At 38.7% G+C, this 13,058-nt stretch overlaps 2 protein-coding genes across 2 annotated transcripts; one reads left to right on the top strand and one right to left on the bottom strand.

Annotated features, from left to right (window-relative positions):
* The first annotated feature begins 3,586 nt into the window (after positions 1-3,586).
* Positions 3,587-6,323, top strand: LOC113703958 (DCD domain-containing protein NRP-B-like). The gene is made up of 5 exons (XM_027225503.2): positions 3,587-4,588; positions 5,251-5,351; positions 5,573-5,656; positions 5,841-5,951; positions 6,049-6,323. The coding sequence occupies exons 1-5, from the start codon at positions 3,874-3,876 to the stop codon at positions 6,088-6,090; spliced, it is 1,053 nt and encodes a 350-aa protein (XP_027081304.1). The 5' UTR covers positions 3,587-3,873; the 3' UTR covers positions 6,091-6,323.
* A 4,042-nt stretch (positions 6,324-10,365) lies between these two features.
* LOC113705050 (uncharacterized) lies at positions 10,366-12,026 on the bottom strand. The gene has a single exon (XM_027226917.2). The coding sequence runs from the start codon at positions 11,756-11,758 to the stop codon at positions 10,562-10,564; it is 1,197 nt and encodes a 398-aa protein (XP_027082718.1). The 5' UTR covers positions 11,759-12,026; the 3' UTR covers positions 10,366-10,561.
* Between the last annotated feature and the right edge of the window lie 1,032 nt (positions 12,027-13,058).

The raw sequence follows: 13,058 nt of genomic DNA, 5'->3' as shown, positions 1-13,058 counted from the left end.
CCAACCAAAAAAAAAAGGGGCTTTCTTAATAGTTCAAAGAAAATGAAAAAATTAATAATGTTATTCAAGAGCAGCTGATAATTGTTGAGTTTTTAATTTTTTTAAAATAGCAAGTTAGCAATGACTCGGTGCTTGAAAAGCTTTTTGGGCCCTCAAGTTCGCCTCTTCTTCTTGATGCAGCAACCCGAAAAACTAAACTAATTCAAAGGAAGCGTAGGTTTACCAATGTTGTAGTATTGAATTGTAGAAGTGAGGATTATTTGCTGATGCCAAGCTCCATACAGCGGGCCTTGGGCCGCCATCTACTGCTCATAGTCCAGCAAGGACTGGATTAGCACCCCCTAAGTTTGTTTGCTTATCGATTGTCATTCCTACTCAAATTAATGTGTTCATGAAATTTAAATCAAACATGCCATTCAATCGTCCAAAGAGAAATTTTCAGAAAAAAAAAAAAAAACACAGAGAGGAATAATCTACCGTGAATTTTTTGGAGATAATTGGAAATTGAAATTATCAAAAAAAGGTTGAAAGTGGATATCCCTATCAGCTTGTCTGTCATTAAGCAGCCTCTGCATCTTATTACAACGAAAAATTGATTAGTGCTCTATGCTTATTGACCCTTTCAAAAGGAAGAAAGGAAGATCCACTATAATTTTTTTTTTTTAGAAAAAAAAAAGTCACCGCAATGAATTTGTTTTGTTGATTGCAAGTGTTTACCAACCCCATAATTACATTTACCACTATCCTGCTTGCAAAAGCAGAAAGTTGCAAAATTTCAACCCTTTGGAAAGCGAGGCGTTAGTAAACAATTAAAATTTGCCTTTGAACCTTTGTCTTTTCTTTTTTCTTTTTTATTCATCTTCGTTGGTTTAAACTTTAAAGACATTAAATTGAGTTTGTTTGGACAAAGATAATTTGGTTTGCAAAATTTGTTCTCACAAATCCCAATCACCTTTTTATCTTCCCAATCACCTTTTTATCTCACATACATCACATCACAAAAAGTGCTACAGTAAATATCTCAAATAAATTATCCAAATAAACTCTTATCCAAACAAATGAGTAAGGAAGAAGAGAGATCCCAATTCCCATGTACCCTTTTGTTTTATTGTAATTTATTTATTCCCCTTTTTTCTTGATGGGGTTGGGCGGTGGAGGGGAGGAATGAAAACTGAAAAGGGGGATCCCAAGCCAAATAATCACGCTAACAAGAAGGAGACGTGTCCTTCCCCGATAGATTACTAGACCATATAAAGATTAGTTGCTTTTGTCTGTGCAAATTCGCGGCGCAATTTTTTGTGGATAAGAGTCCGACCATAATCTGTCAATCTGGCCGCGTTTTACGTTTCAACATCCCAGTGGTTATTGAGCAACTTTTAATGCTTCATCTTTATCCCTCCCACTGAGACTTAAGCTTCGGTGGAAATGGAATGTGCCACCTAAACAAACAAACCAAGAAAAGTAACCACATGAAAAAAAAAAACAAAAAAAAATGATAAGCCATTACTAACTGTGTGCAGGGGAAAATGATTTTCGTTCCATAATGATAATAATGTATGTGCCAATTGAAATTCCTGAACAATTGGCCCGTGTGGCAAGTGAATTTTTTAAGTGTTTGTCTAAAATTTTACTATAATTTATTATAAAAGTTGTAAAATTTTTTTTGAAATGTATACATTTTTGGATATTTTAAAATGTATAATTTTAAAATTTTAAATTTTTTTTTGAGATTACTGTAATTAAAATTATTAAAAAACTTATCGCTGACAAACTTGATCGAAAAATTGCTTGCCAAACAAACAAGGCCAATATCTTATCTACGTTAGCAACATTCAATTATGAAATGTTCTCTTTTTCTCTCCGCATAGGCTTTGTTTTTCAATTTTCCTCTCTTCTCCTCACGACGTAGCCCACAGGCTGAAATGGATCCACAGCCCAAGTTATCCAAAATTCAGTAGACCCTACCAGTAACGTGGCAAAAGGGCGAGTAATTGCCAACTCACACTTGCCATGAAATTGAGAGTAGAGTAGAGAGGCTTACCTTAGCAACTAAGGAAGGGAGGAAGGGAGGACTTGGACTTGGTCTTGCACCTCAACGAAGTGCGAGATAAGTTAGACCTTCTAGACGGACGGACCATCCTTCTAGATGGATAGAGATAGAAGAAAGATCAACTCCATCTCCTCATTCAATATATCACATCCTTTTTTTTTTTTTTTCTAATTTTGGTATGCAAAATCAATTTCATAAATCCATTCCACAATCAAGAAAAACATAGTACAAATGCCACCTTGTTCTCGAATGATTATTTTAACGGATGATAAGTTTTAATTTAAAATAATCAGTAATATTCTTGATTATTTTGGTGCTCTAAATATAAAATTTTTTAATGATAAAAAAATTAAAATTCATAATCATTAGAAAAAACAAATAGAAACTCCATCGAAGTTGGTCAACGAAGGCCGTCACATAAAGTGACAAATTTTGTGAGAGGTAAGGTTCGAACCCTTGACCTCCCGCACCACCAAGCTTAAGAAGGCTTGGGATGACCACTGGACCAAAGACCTAGTGGCGATCAATTTTTATAATCACTTTAACAAGACCTAACTCCTAGTATGTACCTCCCTACTCCTCTCCTTGCCAAGTCCACCTGTCCAAATCCACATCACTCCCCGCGTTTTTCCCGTCACCACATCCGCACATTCTCCCCCACTCACCCACGTCATTATTACCGACATTTAAAAAAAAAAAAGTAATTTAAAGGACGAAATATAGTAGTACATTAGTCCATATTGTATTGGATTTAAGTGCTTTCAGCTATACATAATTCATTATATACTTATTGTATTAGATAATTTGTAATTTAAAATTTTTTAAATATATTTATCTCTTTATTTAATTTATAATATATGATAAAATGATTAAGTTTAATATTTTATTTTTTATAATACAAAATTTATTCTAAACGTTTTAAATTTGAACTTTTTCTAAAAGTACTTCTAATTTTAAAAATTCTTCTTCACTTCACTTCTAATTTTATGAGAGGATGATATTTATCAAACACTACAAAAGTGATTTTAACATCCAAACATGCTTTTTTGAAAAAAGGATCGCAGGTCAAAGCAACTTAAAAGAGAAAGGTTCTCTTTTGAAACGTGATTTCCTATACAATTTCTTCACAAAAAAAAAAATCACAATCTATGGTTTAAATACCCTATCTAAAGAAAAGAAAAATCCAATAATAATAACTATGCATCCTCATAATATTCTGTCATAAATTGCAGATTTATGTAATTTTATGGAGCACAATTCGAACTTCAAGCAAAATTCTGATGACGTGGAAATACTTCTGAAATTCTGCACTCGTGTATATCCATGGAAGAATTGATAATCCGTGACTTCTTAATTAAGTTTTGCTACAAAATGAATAAAAGCTATAACTCCAAATAAATCCTTATCATAAAATCCCTTTATTTCCCCCCTAATTGAGTTTATATTTTATTAGATATCTTCTGTTCTGACTCCTGCGTGTCCAATAAAGCACCTCTGCAGTAATGTATTACTGTTTACTTTTTCACTCACACACACACCCCCGCAGAGCTTTTGACAAATCTACACGCCATCCCTTCCCCCACCCGCGGTTAGACTGTATAGCACTTGCCACGATACTTCCTCTCGCCCACTCCCCTTCTTATATTCAGCACCTTCTCCATTTTCTCCACTTCATGTATCCTCTTCCCTAGCATTACATAAATCCCTAGTCTTTGTACTCCAGACAAACAACAAAAGCACATAGTACTTCTTTGCCCTTCTCTCTCGCAAAACTCAAGCCGAAAGATTGTATTTTGAAGAAGAAGAAGGAAAAGAAAGCGAAGATGGAGAGCAATCAATCATCCTTCTGGCAATTCAGTGATCAACTCCGTTTACAAACCAATAGCTTAGCCAATCTTTCCCTCAATGATTCGATTTGGAGCAATTCTTATGTGTCCAAAAGGCCTGAAGAAAGGAGAAACTTTGATATCAGGGTTGGTGGTGAAGTCAATTCATTAGGCAGCAGCAATTTGAAGTCTGATTTTAATCAGGGGTTCAGCAATGATTCTGGCTGGAACAACAACAACAACAACAACAACAACAATAATTACAACATCAGCAACAAGTTTGGATCTTTTGGTGGTTCTTCTACAAAAGGCGGTTTTGAAAATGTTGGGGTGGGTTTAAATGGTGGATTTAATAAGGGGATCTACAATTCCTCTGCAGTTAATTTTGCTAATTACAGTAAGGGAAATAATAATGTGGTGGCGAATGGTAAATTGTTCTATGGCAAAAGTGGTAAAGTTGCTGATTTGGATGAGCTTGGAATTGTGCATGTGGGTGGTAAAAGTGGCAAGAAGAACAAGGGTAATAAGGATATCAACAGGGAGAGTTCTAATAATAACAATAACAACAACGGTGATGGCAAAAATGGGGTGGACAAGAGGTTCAAGACTCTGCCACCATCTGAGTCTCTGCCCAGGAATGAGACTGTTGGTGGATATATTTTCGTGTGCAACAATGATACCATGCAAGAAAATCTCAAAAGACAGCTTTTTGGTAAGAGCCCTTCTTCTGATTTTTGCTTTTCAATTCTGGTATCTTGGTATATTTGATCTTTGTGAAGTAAAGATTTCACTTTTAGTGGATTTTTGTTGGGAAATCATGTTCTAGTTTTTAGCATGTGCCGTTTATAGGATAATTCCACTGATAATTTAGAGGCGTGGAACTAATTAATACAATTAAAATTGGATTCTCTCTATTTTTCCTAGAGTTGCATCGGATTGTTGAAAAATAGTTTATTAAAATTTCTGCTCTTTAAGTTCACCTTTCAGGCATACATACTACTGTAATTTGGTTATAGAAATCTGTTTTTTCTTGAGGAGAATTGGTCTGTGTTTTTGTAAACCTATCGAGAAACCAACGGCACATTAATATCCAAGTACCTGACATTTCTGTCTTTTTCAGCTTTGAAAGGAAATCTGTTTGTATCTTTTTTTTTTTCCCGTTTTTTGGGGGGGAGGGGGTGTAATATAGAGAGATTTACATTGAATTTTTGTTTAACTGAGTGAGTGAGAAGATGAATTGGATTCGATGGTAGCTTCAACTGTCGGATGGGGGATTATTTGTTGGTTTGATTTGATTCTAATCCATTTTTATTTGTCTTCAATACGAGGATTATAATAATGTCTTATAGTTTTGCTTCTGTAATTGTTTTTCAGGCTTGCCTCCCCGCTACCGAGATTCTGTCAGAGCAATAACACCAGGATTGCCCCTGTTCCTCTACAATTATTCCACCCACCAACTCCATGGAATTTTTGAGGTTTGCATCTTCTCTTTGCTTTGCTTTGCTTTACAAAGAAGTTGGTTGAGGATGTCCTTCAAAGTCAAGGACGCTAAACCTAACATTTTAGTCGGACGCTAATAATGACCTTCTATTAGGCAAGGTCATTGAGGAGGAAAAAAAACACGTTTTTTTTTTTTATATAAAAAATTTGTGTGGACTGTAATACTAATAATACGGAAGGAAACTTTTTGGATCAGGCTGCAAGTTTTGGTGGAACTAACATTGACCCATCAGCCTGGGAGGACAAGAAGAACCCTGGTGAATCGCGTTTCCCTGCTCAGGTACCTTCTTCTACTGGGATTGGATTGGATTGGATTTTTAATCCACATTATTGTCATTTCTTTAGTTGGTTGGAATTAATTACAAGCCTTGATAGGAGATGTAAAATATTTTTTTTTTTTTACACATGGAAAGATGATGGTGGTGAGAGATTAAAGATTAAATCATGCATGTTTCACTCTTCAGGTTCGTGTGATGACTAGGAAGATTTGTGAACCTATGGAGGAAGACTCTTTTAGGCCAATCCTTCACCACTATGATGGCCCTAAATTCCGTCTCGAATTGACTGTTCCTGAGGTAATAAGGGGATTAATCTTTCTTCTTGAAACGTTGTTGGCAGGGAGCGATTAAGTGTGCTTTTAATTTGATCCCATAAAAATGATGGTTGGTGCAGGCCCTGTCTCTCTTGGATATATTTGATGACAACAATGCCTAGAGCGTATTTTAACCCAACTGGCCGCTGGGCAGCAGGCAGAGTTTGTACCAACACACGATCCACCATCAATCAACAACGGAACAGATGGAAGTGAGGGAGAGGGAGTATAAAGAAGTACAATAATATTTTTACTACTACCGAACCAATAATATTTTGGCGGTTGAAGGCGAATGTATTATTATTATGTTATGGAAGAACAGAGCAGCTATGTACAGAGATTATCATCATCATCATCATGTGTGTTTAATTAAAAAAGAGAGAGAGAGAGAGAGAGAGAGAGTACTTTTTTTGGTTGGTGGCTTTTGCAATGTGGCACGTTACGCCCTCGCATACTACAGATTCTAAAGTGAAAAAAATAATAATAAAGCGATAAAGAGGCCATAATAGTTACTATATTGCCATAATAGTTATTATTATTGTGTTGCTGTTGCTTTTCTTTTACTGGGGCATGGTATGGTCAATGGTGGTTGAGAATGCCAAATCAAAAAGCTCAAATAAAAAAATTTGCTAAAGAAGTAGAGATTGATTACATATTGGGCGTAAGCTTCCCGGGATTAGATCACTCGGTCTGCGGCTGGAAAATCACTCGCAAGGTAGTGGGATCGAACCTCACCTAACGCCTGGGTGCAGTTGGGGTGGCGCTGTACTCCAGGCGCAGGGGATTAGTCGGGCCGCCTTCGGGTCTTGACCCGGACACCCCCGTGTTGACAAAAAAAAAAAAAAAAAAAAATTACATATTGGGCGTTGAGACTATTATAAATAAAATAAAGATGGCCCGATCACGTTAAGTTAAAACTACGACTCTCCTCAATTTCTGCCAAAAATTTAGAGCCAGCTGCAAACCACTCCACCGCTGGTAGATGTGATTATTAAATTGTTTATTAAGGTGGTAGCGCGTATTTGACTGCTACTTGGCGCGACCAGATCAACGCGTTTATATTTACTAGTTTTTGGGTTATGACTCGCGATGAGCACGTGGCCTACAAGTATGGACGGCTGTTACTTCACGGAACAAATCCAACTTTTGAAGGGTTCTTCATCATTTACATTATTATTATTCTTGTCAAAATGGTTTTGTTTGTTGGCCGATTCCCCGTCAGAGTACTACACTGGTCCAGGACCACCACCACCGCCACCAGAGTAGCTGGTAAAATCCATTCATTCATTTGTTTTAAACAATCATTTAACGTTCAACAACCGAGACCGTCTCCCTCTTTTCTGATTTTTGGCAAGAAATAATAATAATATCCGTTGCTACTAAAATTCTCAACACACACACAGCTTTGTGTACAAGGACAAATTCTCTAAACTTTTTGTTCTGCTTTTGGTGCCAGCCCTGTGAGCTTTCTAGGCCTGCGAGAGCATGGAAAACTGGAAAATAGTTCTGGCATTTGTTACGGCGGCGGAGAAAGGCAGCTATTATTATTATTATTCCTTGACCAAAAAAGAGCCCTTATGTTCAAGCCAACACTTGCACCAATAGCCTCTTACCGACCGACATACATATAGAGATGAAAGCTAGAACGGTCAATTCGTCGGCAGGAGGTAAAATACTGCCACAAACACATGGACGAATGGCACCGGGCTGCCACTATCTGAATTGAAGGACGGTTGCTCTTCGTTTTTTTTGGGGTCCTTCTGATTGGTTGATTATGTAGAGTAGATGGTGTTGGAGACAAAAACAATTAATAACGCTTGTGTGAAGCTTACATGGAAGCACGTTACACATCAACGTGGAGGAGTTCAACTACAAGCAGTTGAAACTCACAAGCCTACTTATCTCACCAAAAAAAAAAATAAAAAATCACAATCCTGATGTGCCACTTGTCCTCCAAAGTCAAACTGCAGCGTCGGCCTGATCACTCTCTCTCAAGTCTCTACCCCAATCCATCTTCGAGTAGGATTGATTAACAAGAAGAATGGACTGAATCATACTCAATTAATAAGGGAGCTCAGAAAATTTTAATCTCTCTATTACCTTTTCTTTATGGAGCAAAATATGTCTTTTATTGAGATCATCAAGAAAGCTTACACAATACAACCTTCACACGTACATACACAGAAATAAAAAACAGCTGGTATAACAACACGCGGTCAGGATGACCTAAGTTCAAGGGACCAATTCTCAACACCATATGAAATATATCTTCTCTTTTTTTTTTTTTTTTTTTTCCCTTTTTCTGTAAGTGCCACATGAAATATGAAAAAAGTAAATTTATGATCAAATGATGTCAATAGTCAACGTACCTTTTTTCCCCCTTATGTTAAGTATACTGTCAAGTCAAAATTGTATTGTAATGTAACAATAAAGAGTTTAACAATCCTGTCAAGTGTAAGAATCATCAATTTTATTTGTTTAGGGAACGATATTAGATAAGAAAGACGACTTTAAAAATTTGGGGAAGGTGGGAGATCATATTCTTATTTGAATTGTAGTTTTCGTAGAAAAATTTTTACGTTTTTTGTGAACACATTTTTCAGTCATTTTTTTTATCTTACATACATAAAATTGTCAACTTTCAACAAGATGTAAATCCGCCAGCTCCTCCCATGAGAAAGTGACATACTGAATTGTGGAAACAATGGAGCTAAGAATTGCGATAGCAAATTGTCGTCAGATCTGAAATCTTGGTGCATTTTTTGCTTTCTAGATGCTGCGAACCATTCAATTAAAACTGATGACAACTAAGGTTCGAAACTTGAGGAAATGGAACATAAACTTATGAGGTTTTTTCTTGATTCTAAGGTATGAGGTTCAAAACTTTCTCCAGCTTTGTCATGCCATTAGAATTTACTTTCACAAGATTAAATGGAAATGCAAGGCAGCTCTTTGACCGTGGAATAGATCACTCGGAATTTCACGAACAAGATATGCCCTCAAATATAGATATGGAGCTAATGAGTGACAATAAATTAGTACGTAAGAAGCCCAATATTTTGGTTTTTGGCTGAAACTCCAGACGGATGGTGATACGTAAAGCAAAGAAACCACGGACTCTTACTCCATCCAGTCAGAGGCCCATAGATTTTTTTTTGGGCCAAAAAGAAGAACCAAAGCCTTACAAGTTACGATAGGAAAAGAGGAATGGGGGTAGCTCAAGTGTCAAACTAGAAATGTTATAATAGTCATCTGACTCATGTTCTTGAATCTTGAAAACATTTAGCTGCTATTAGCCTATGTTACATCAGCAAGTTTAGGATAATGTAATTCAAACAGCCAAAAGCCAAAATTCGCACCATTACTGCCTTCTTTGTTTTGCTCAAGATCTATACTATTTTCTAGTGCCACCAAATCTTCACCCATAATCAACTATTTGCAAGCCAAATTAACTCATATCCAATATTTATAAGTTCACAAGGTCCGACGACTAAGGCCTTGCTTGGATTGCTGTTTTCCGTAGAAAAAGTTCGTCATTTTTCATGAACACATTTCCCTATTACCTTTTTTCCTCGTATATATCAAATCGCTACAGTAATTTTTCCATGAAAAATGACGGAAAATGCAATCCAAACGGGACCTTAAAATTAGGGGTCCACCAAAAAGCAAGAATCCTCCACCAAAACATTTATAACCCACACAACAAATGAAAGGTTTCTTTCTTCCTGTAAACTAACCAACCATGGTACGATGTCAAAAACAATTAACGGACAGGTAGTGCTTCTGGGATGTTTTTGGTTCAATCATCAAATGCAGGGTGACACGACCAAAAGTGCTCTGTTACAAACTAGTTTGGGGTAAGAAGCTTTTATACATTGGTTGCTTTCTGGAAAATGGTTAATTGCTCATCGATAGACCGAGAAAGTGGGGAATTCCAATTGAGTCTATCCTTAATTTGTCGTACATTGGATGAGAGAGTATAGAGCATTTGTTCTTTGATTGTGCGGTTTCACATGTGATTTGGCAAAAAGTTCAGCAGAGCAGATGTGCTTAAATTTTAAAGGGAAGTAGTATATGTAGCTTGGATGAGGAAATTCAGTGGCTAGCTCACCGGCACTGGGTTAATTAAAAACTCGTTTGTTAATGAGTTCAGTTCAGGAGGAGGCTTGGGTTTGCTGTTATGGAATATCGGATATGCAAAGTGAGAAATGCAGTAAAATCTTCAAGGCTGCCGCCTCAGCTTCTGCAATTGGGATTATGAAGACTGTCGTTGATGAAGCAAGGCATGTTGTCTTTAGCTTGGGGCAAGAAAGATGCCTAAATCATGTTCATCTCTTGCACAAACAATTTTTGCTCAATCAGTGGAAAGTCACAGTTTGCATTAAAGAAAAGGAAAATTGAAAAAAAAAATTACACCATGCATTGATAGAACCCGTAACTCACTCACTAGTAAGTGCCTCCATCTTCAGAACAAACATACATACATACATAAAGAAAAATCAAGTTGACTGTACGTAAATATTTAGTCACTAGCTATAGATTGATCAACAACAACATCCAAGAAGCCAAAAACTCGTAACCAGAAAATTAACATCAAGCACAAGCTGGGCAGAGAACCAAGCCATTCTCATTGCAAGAAGGACACCTCTCTTTCTCCTTCTTATCATCCCCGACCAAAACCTTACAACTTCCTCCACAATCCAAACACGGCACAAACCTTGCGCCTCCACACCCTTCACAGCCAAGCCTCCCGACCCCCCTCTCAACTCGAGCCCAATTCAGAATCCTCCCGAGTCGACCCGTCTCGTTCAGATTCACCACCTCATCCACCCCTCCCACGTACCTCCCCTTCACGAACATCCTCGGCACGCTCACCCCTTCCCCCAACAGCTCCCTCAACTCTTTCAAGAACTCCCCATGCAACGACACGTCCCGCTCGTCGAACACGAATCTGTGAGACTCCATAATCAATCTCACCTTGTTGCAGTCCTCGAAAGTCCGTCTCACTCCTCCCAACGACGTCGTGTAGATCACCACCGACTCCTCTCCTCCCGGAGGGCACATCTCTGGGAAGTCGTTCAAGGGGTTGAACCTGGCAATGTTTGGGACTTTGCCTTCCTTTTCCCTCTCCAACTTGTCTCTCAGTATGAATATGTTCTCCTTAACCGGCTTGTAGTTGTAGCCTGCTGGTGCTTCTGGTTTTGCTGGTTCTGACGATTGATGCTTTCCTGATTCGCGCTTCTTCAACTCCACGGCGGGTTTTGTTGCCGGAGCGCTCGTTTTCTTTGGCATCAGCTGATCATCATCAGCAGCGGGCTTAGATTTAGAGGAGAGCTTGGCGTCCAGTTCTTCCAGTGTGTGGAAAGAGAAGCTCTTACGTGGGGCGTTTTCCTTTTCATTGGGGGCGGGAGCGGGAGTGGGCGGTGATGGAGAGCGGAGGAGGGGAGTTTTGGGGGCAGCAAGGAGGAGGATGGGCTTAGGATGTGTGGGGGGAGGTGTGGAGTTGTTGTGCAAGGTGGGCTTGAGGTCGTTGAGGGCTTTGCTGACCTCGTCCCAGGAACGAGGAGCATCTTCGATGGCGTTGAGCTTCTCAAGGAGCGGAGGTGGGACTGTGTGAGCCGGTTTTTCTTTTTCATCGGGGTGGTCGGATTGTTGTTGTTGTTGGTGGGCTTCCAAGGCCTTCATCCATGGCTCCTCTATGGCGTTGATGTCGAATACTGCGAAGCTGGTTGGAGGAGGACGGTAGACATCAATGGCTGCCTCGATTCTTTTTGACGAGGAACACCCCATTATTACTTTCACTACAAACGCTGAAAATTAGTAATCAATCAAGTTGCCACCACCAGTGGCTTGGCTACTCTCTCGCTCAACTCAAAAACGGTGGAGTGTATGAACTTTGATGAGATTCACTTGGCGATTACAAGAAGATTGGAATTGGAGGAAAGTGCATGAGCTGTCGCGGGCAGCTGCTGGGTTAGTATTGGACTTATAATTTCTTGTGGTTTTGAATGAGGGTTTTATCTTGCTTAGTCATTGGTGTTGGAGATATTCTTTTTTCTCGGCCTCTAAAATTGATGAAATGGGCATTATACGTGGTGTTGCTCTGCCCTAAATGTAATGGTCCTACATGGGGCGCAGTTGGAGAATGAGGCGGATTTTGGTGGTGTGGATTCCATTTCAACACAACCACTGGGCCATTGGCTCAGTGGCCACCACCTAGTGGCATCAAAATGTCACATTTAAATAGTTTTTTTTTTTTTTTTTCAGTTGGGGTGTCCGGGCCTACACCTGACTAGTCCCCCAACCCCGAGGAGAGCGGGCCCCACCGATCCCCAGGAAGATACCCCGGTTGCTCAAGCTCAGGGTCGAACCCCAGACCTGTCACATTTAAATAGTTTGTTTTAAAAAAAAAAATCAGGCGGGTGTGCTGTGTACCCATCTGATCTGGTGGTGATTCAGTCCCCTTCGAATTATTCTTGGACCTCCTTAGGTTCGCCCCCTTCCCCTTAATGTAGGATAGATTAGATTTATCGTCTCTGAAAAAAAAAAAAGGATTCCATTTCAACATGCGGCATATCCACATCTTTAATTTTCTTTACAAAGGGCGAATGAATGATGATGGAGTCATCCATCGTTCTTGTTTTTGTTTGCCTACTTTATTTTGGAATAGAGCCAAAAAAAAAGCCATTAAAAATTACCACAAGTTTAAGCGAAGTTGTTGGATAATCAATAGCGGTTGATCATGAGATTAGTATTCTCATTTTGAATTTGTAAGAATTTTGCTTAATATCTCCAAATACCCTAGCCCTCCTCTCGGATGTCGCCTTTTTTTAATTAAATGAATGAAGAAAAGAGGTAACTAAAATGAAGTAAAGTGGTAATTTGTTTTTACTCTTTTTTTTTGCGTTAATTTTTGAACCAATTTTTGGTTGGAGATGGGGCTGTTTTCTGTGGTTGGGTTCGGTGAGAATTGGTAGAGCCCAGAGCTCGTCATCTTTTCTCAAGTCAAGTGATATAATGGAATAATGGCAGCCCACGAAACGATCAAGGCCCAGGGACAAACAAAGCTTCATTGTCACGTGTCTGAGGC

This window comes from Coffea arabica, chromosome 8e (assembly GCF_036785885.1).
Source record: "Coffea arabica cultivar ET-39 chromosome 8e, Coffea Arabica ET-39 HiFi, whole genome shotgun sequence".
Taxonomy (NCBI): domain Eukaryota; kingdom Viridiplantae; phylum Streptophyta; class Magnoliopsida; order Gentianales; family Rubiaceae; genus Coffea; species Coffea arabica.
Note: the sequence above shows the minus strand (reverse complement) of the source record. Positions and strands in the feature narration are given on the sequence as shown.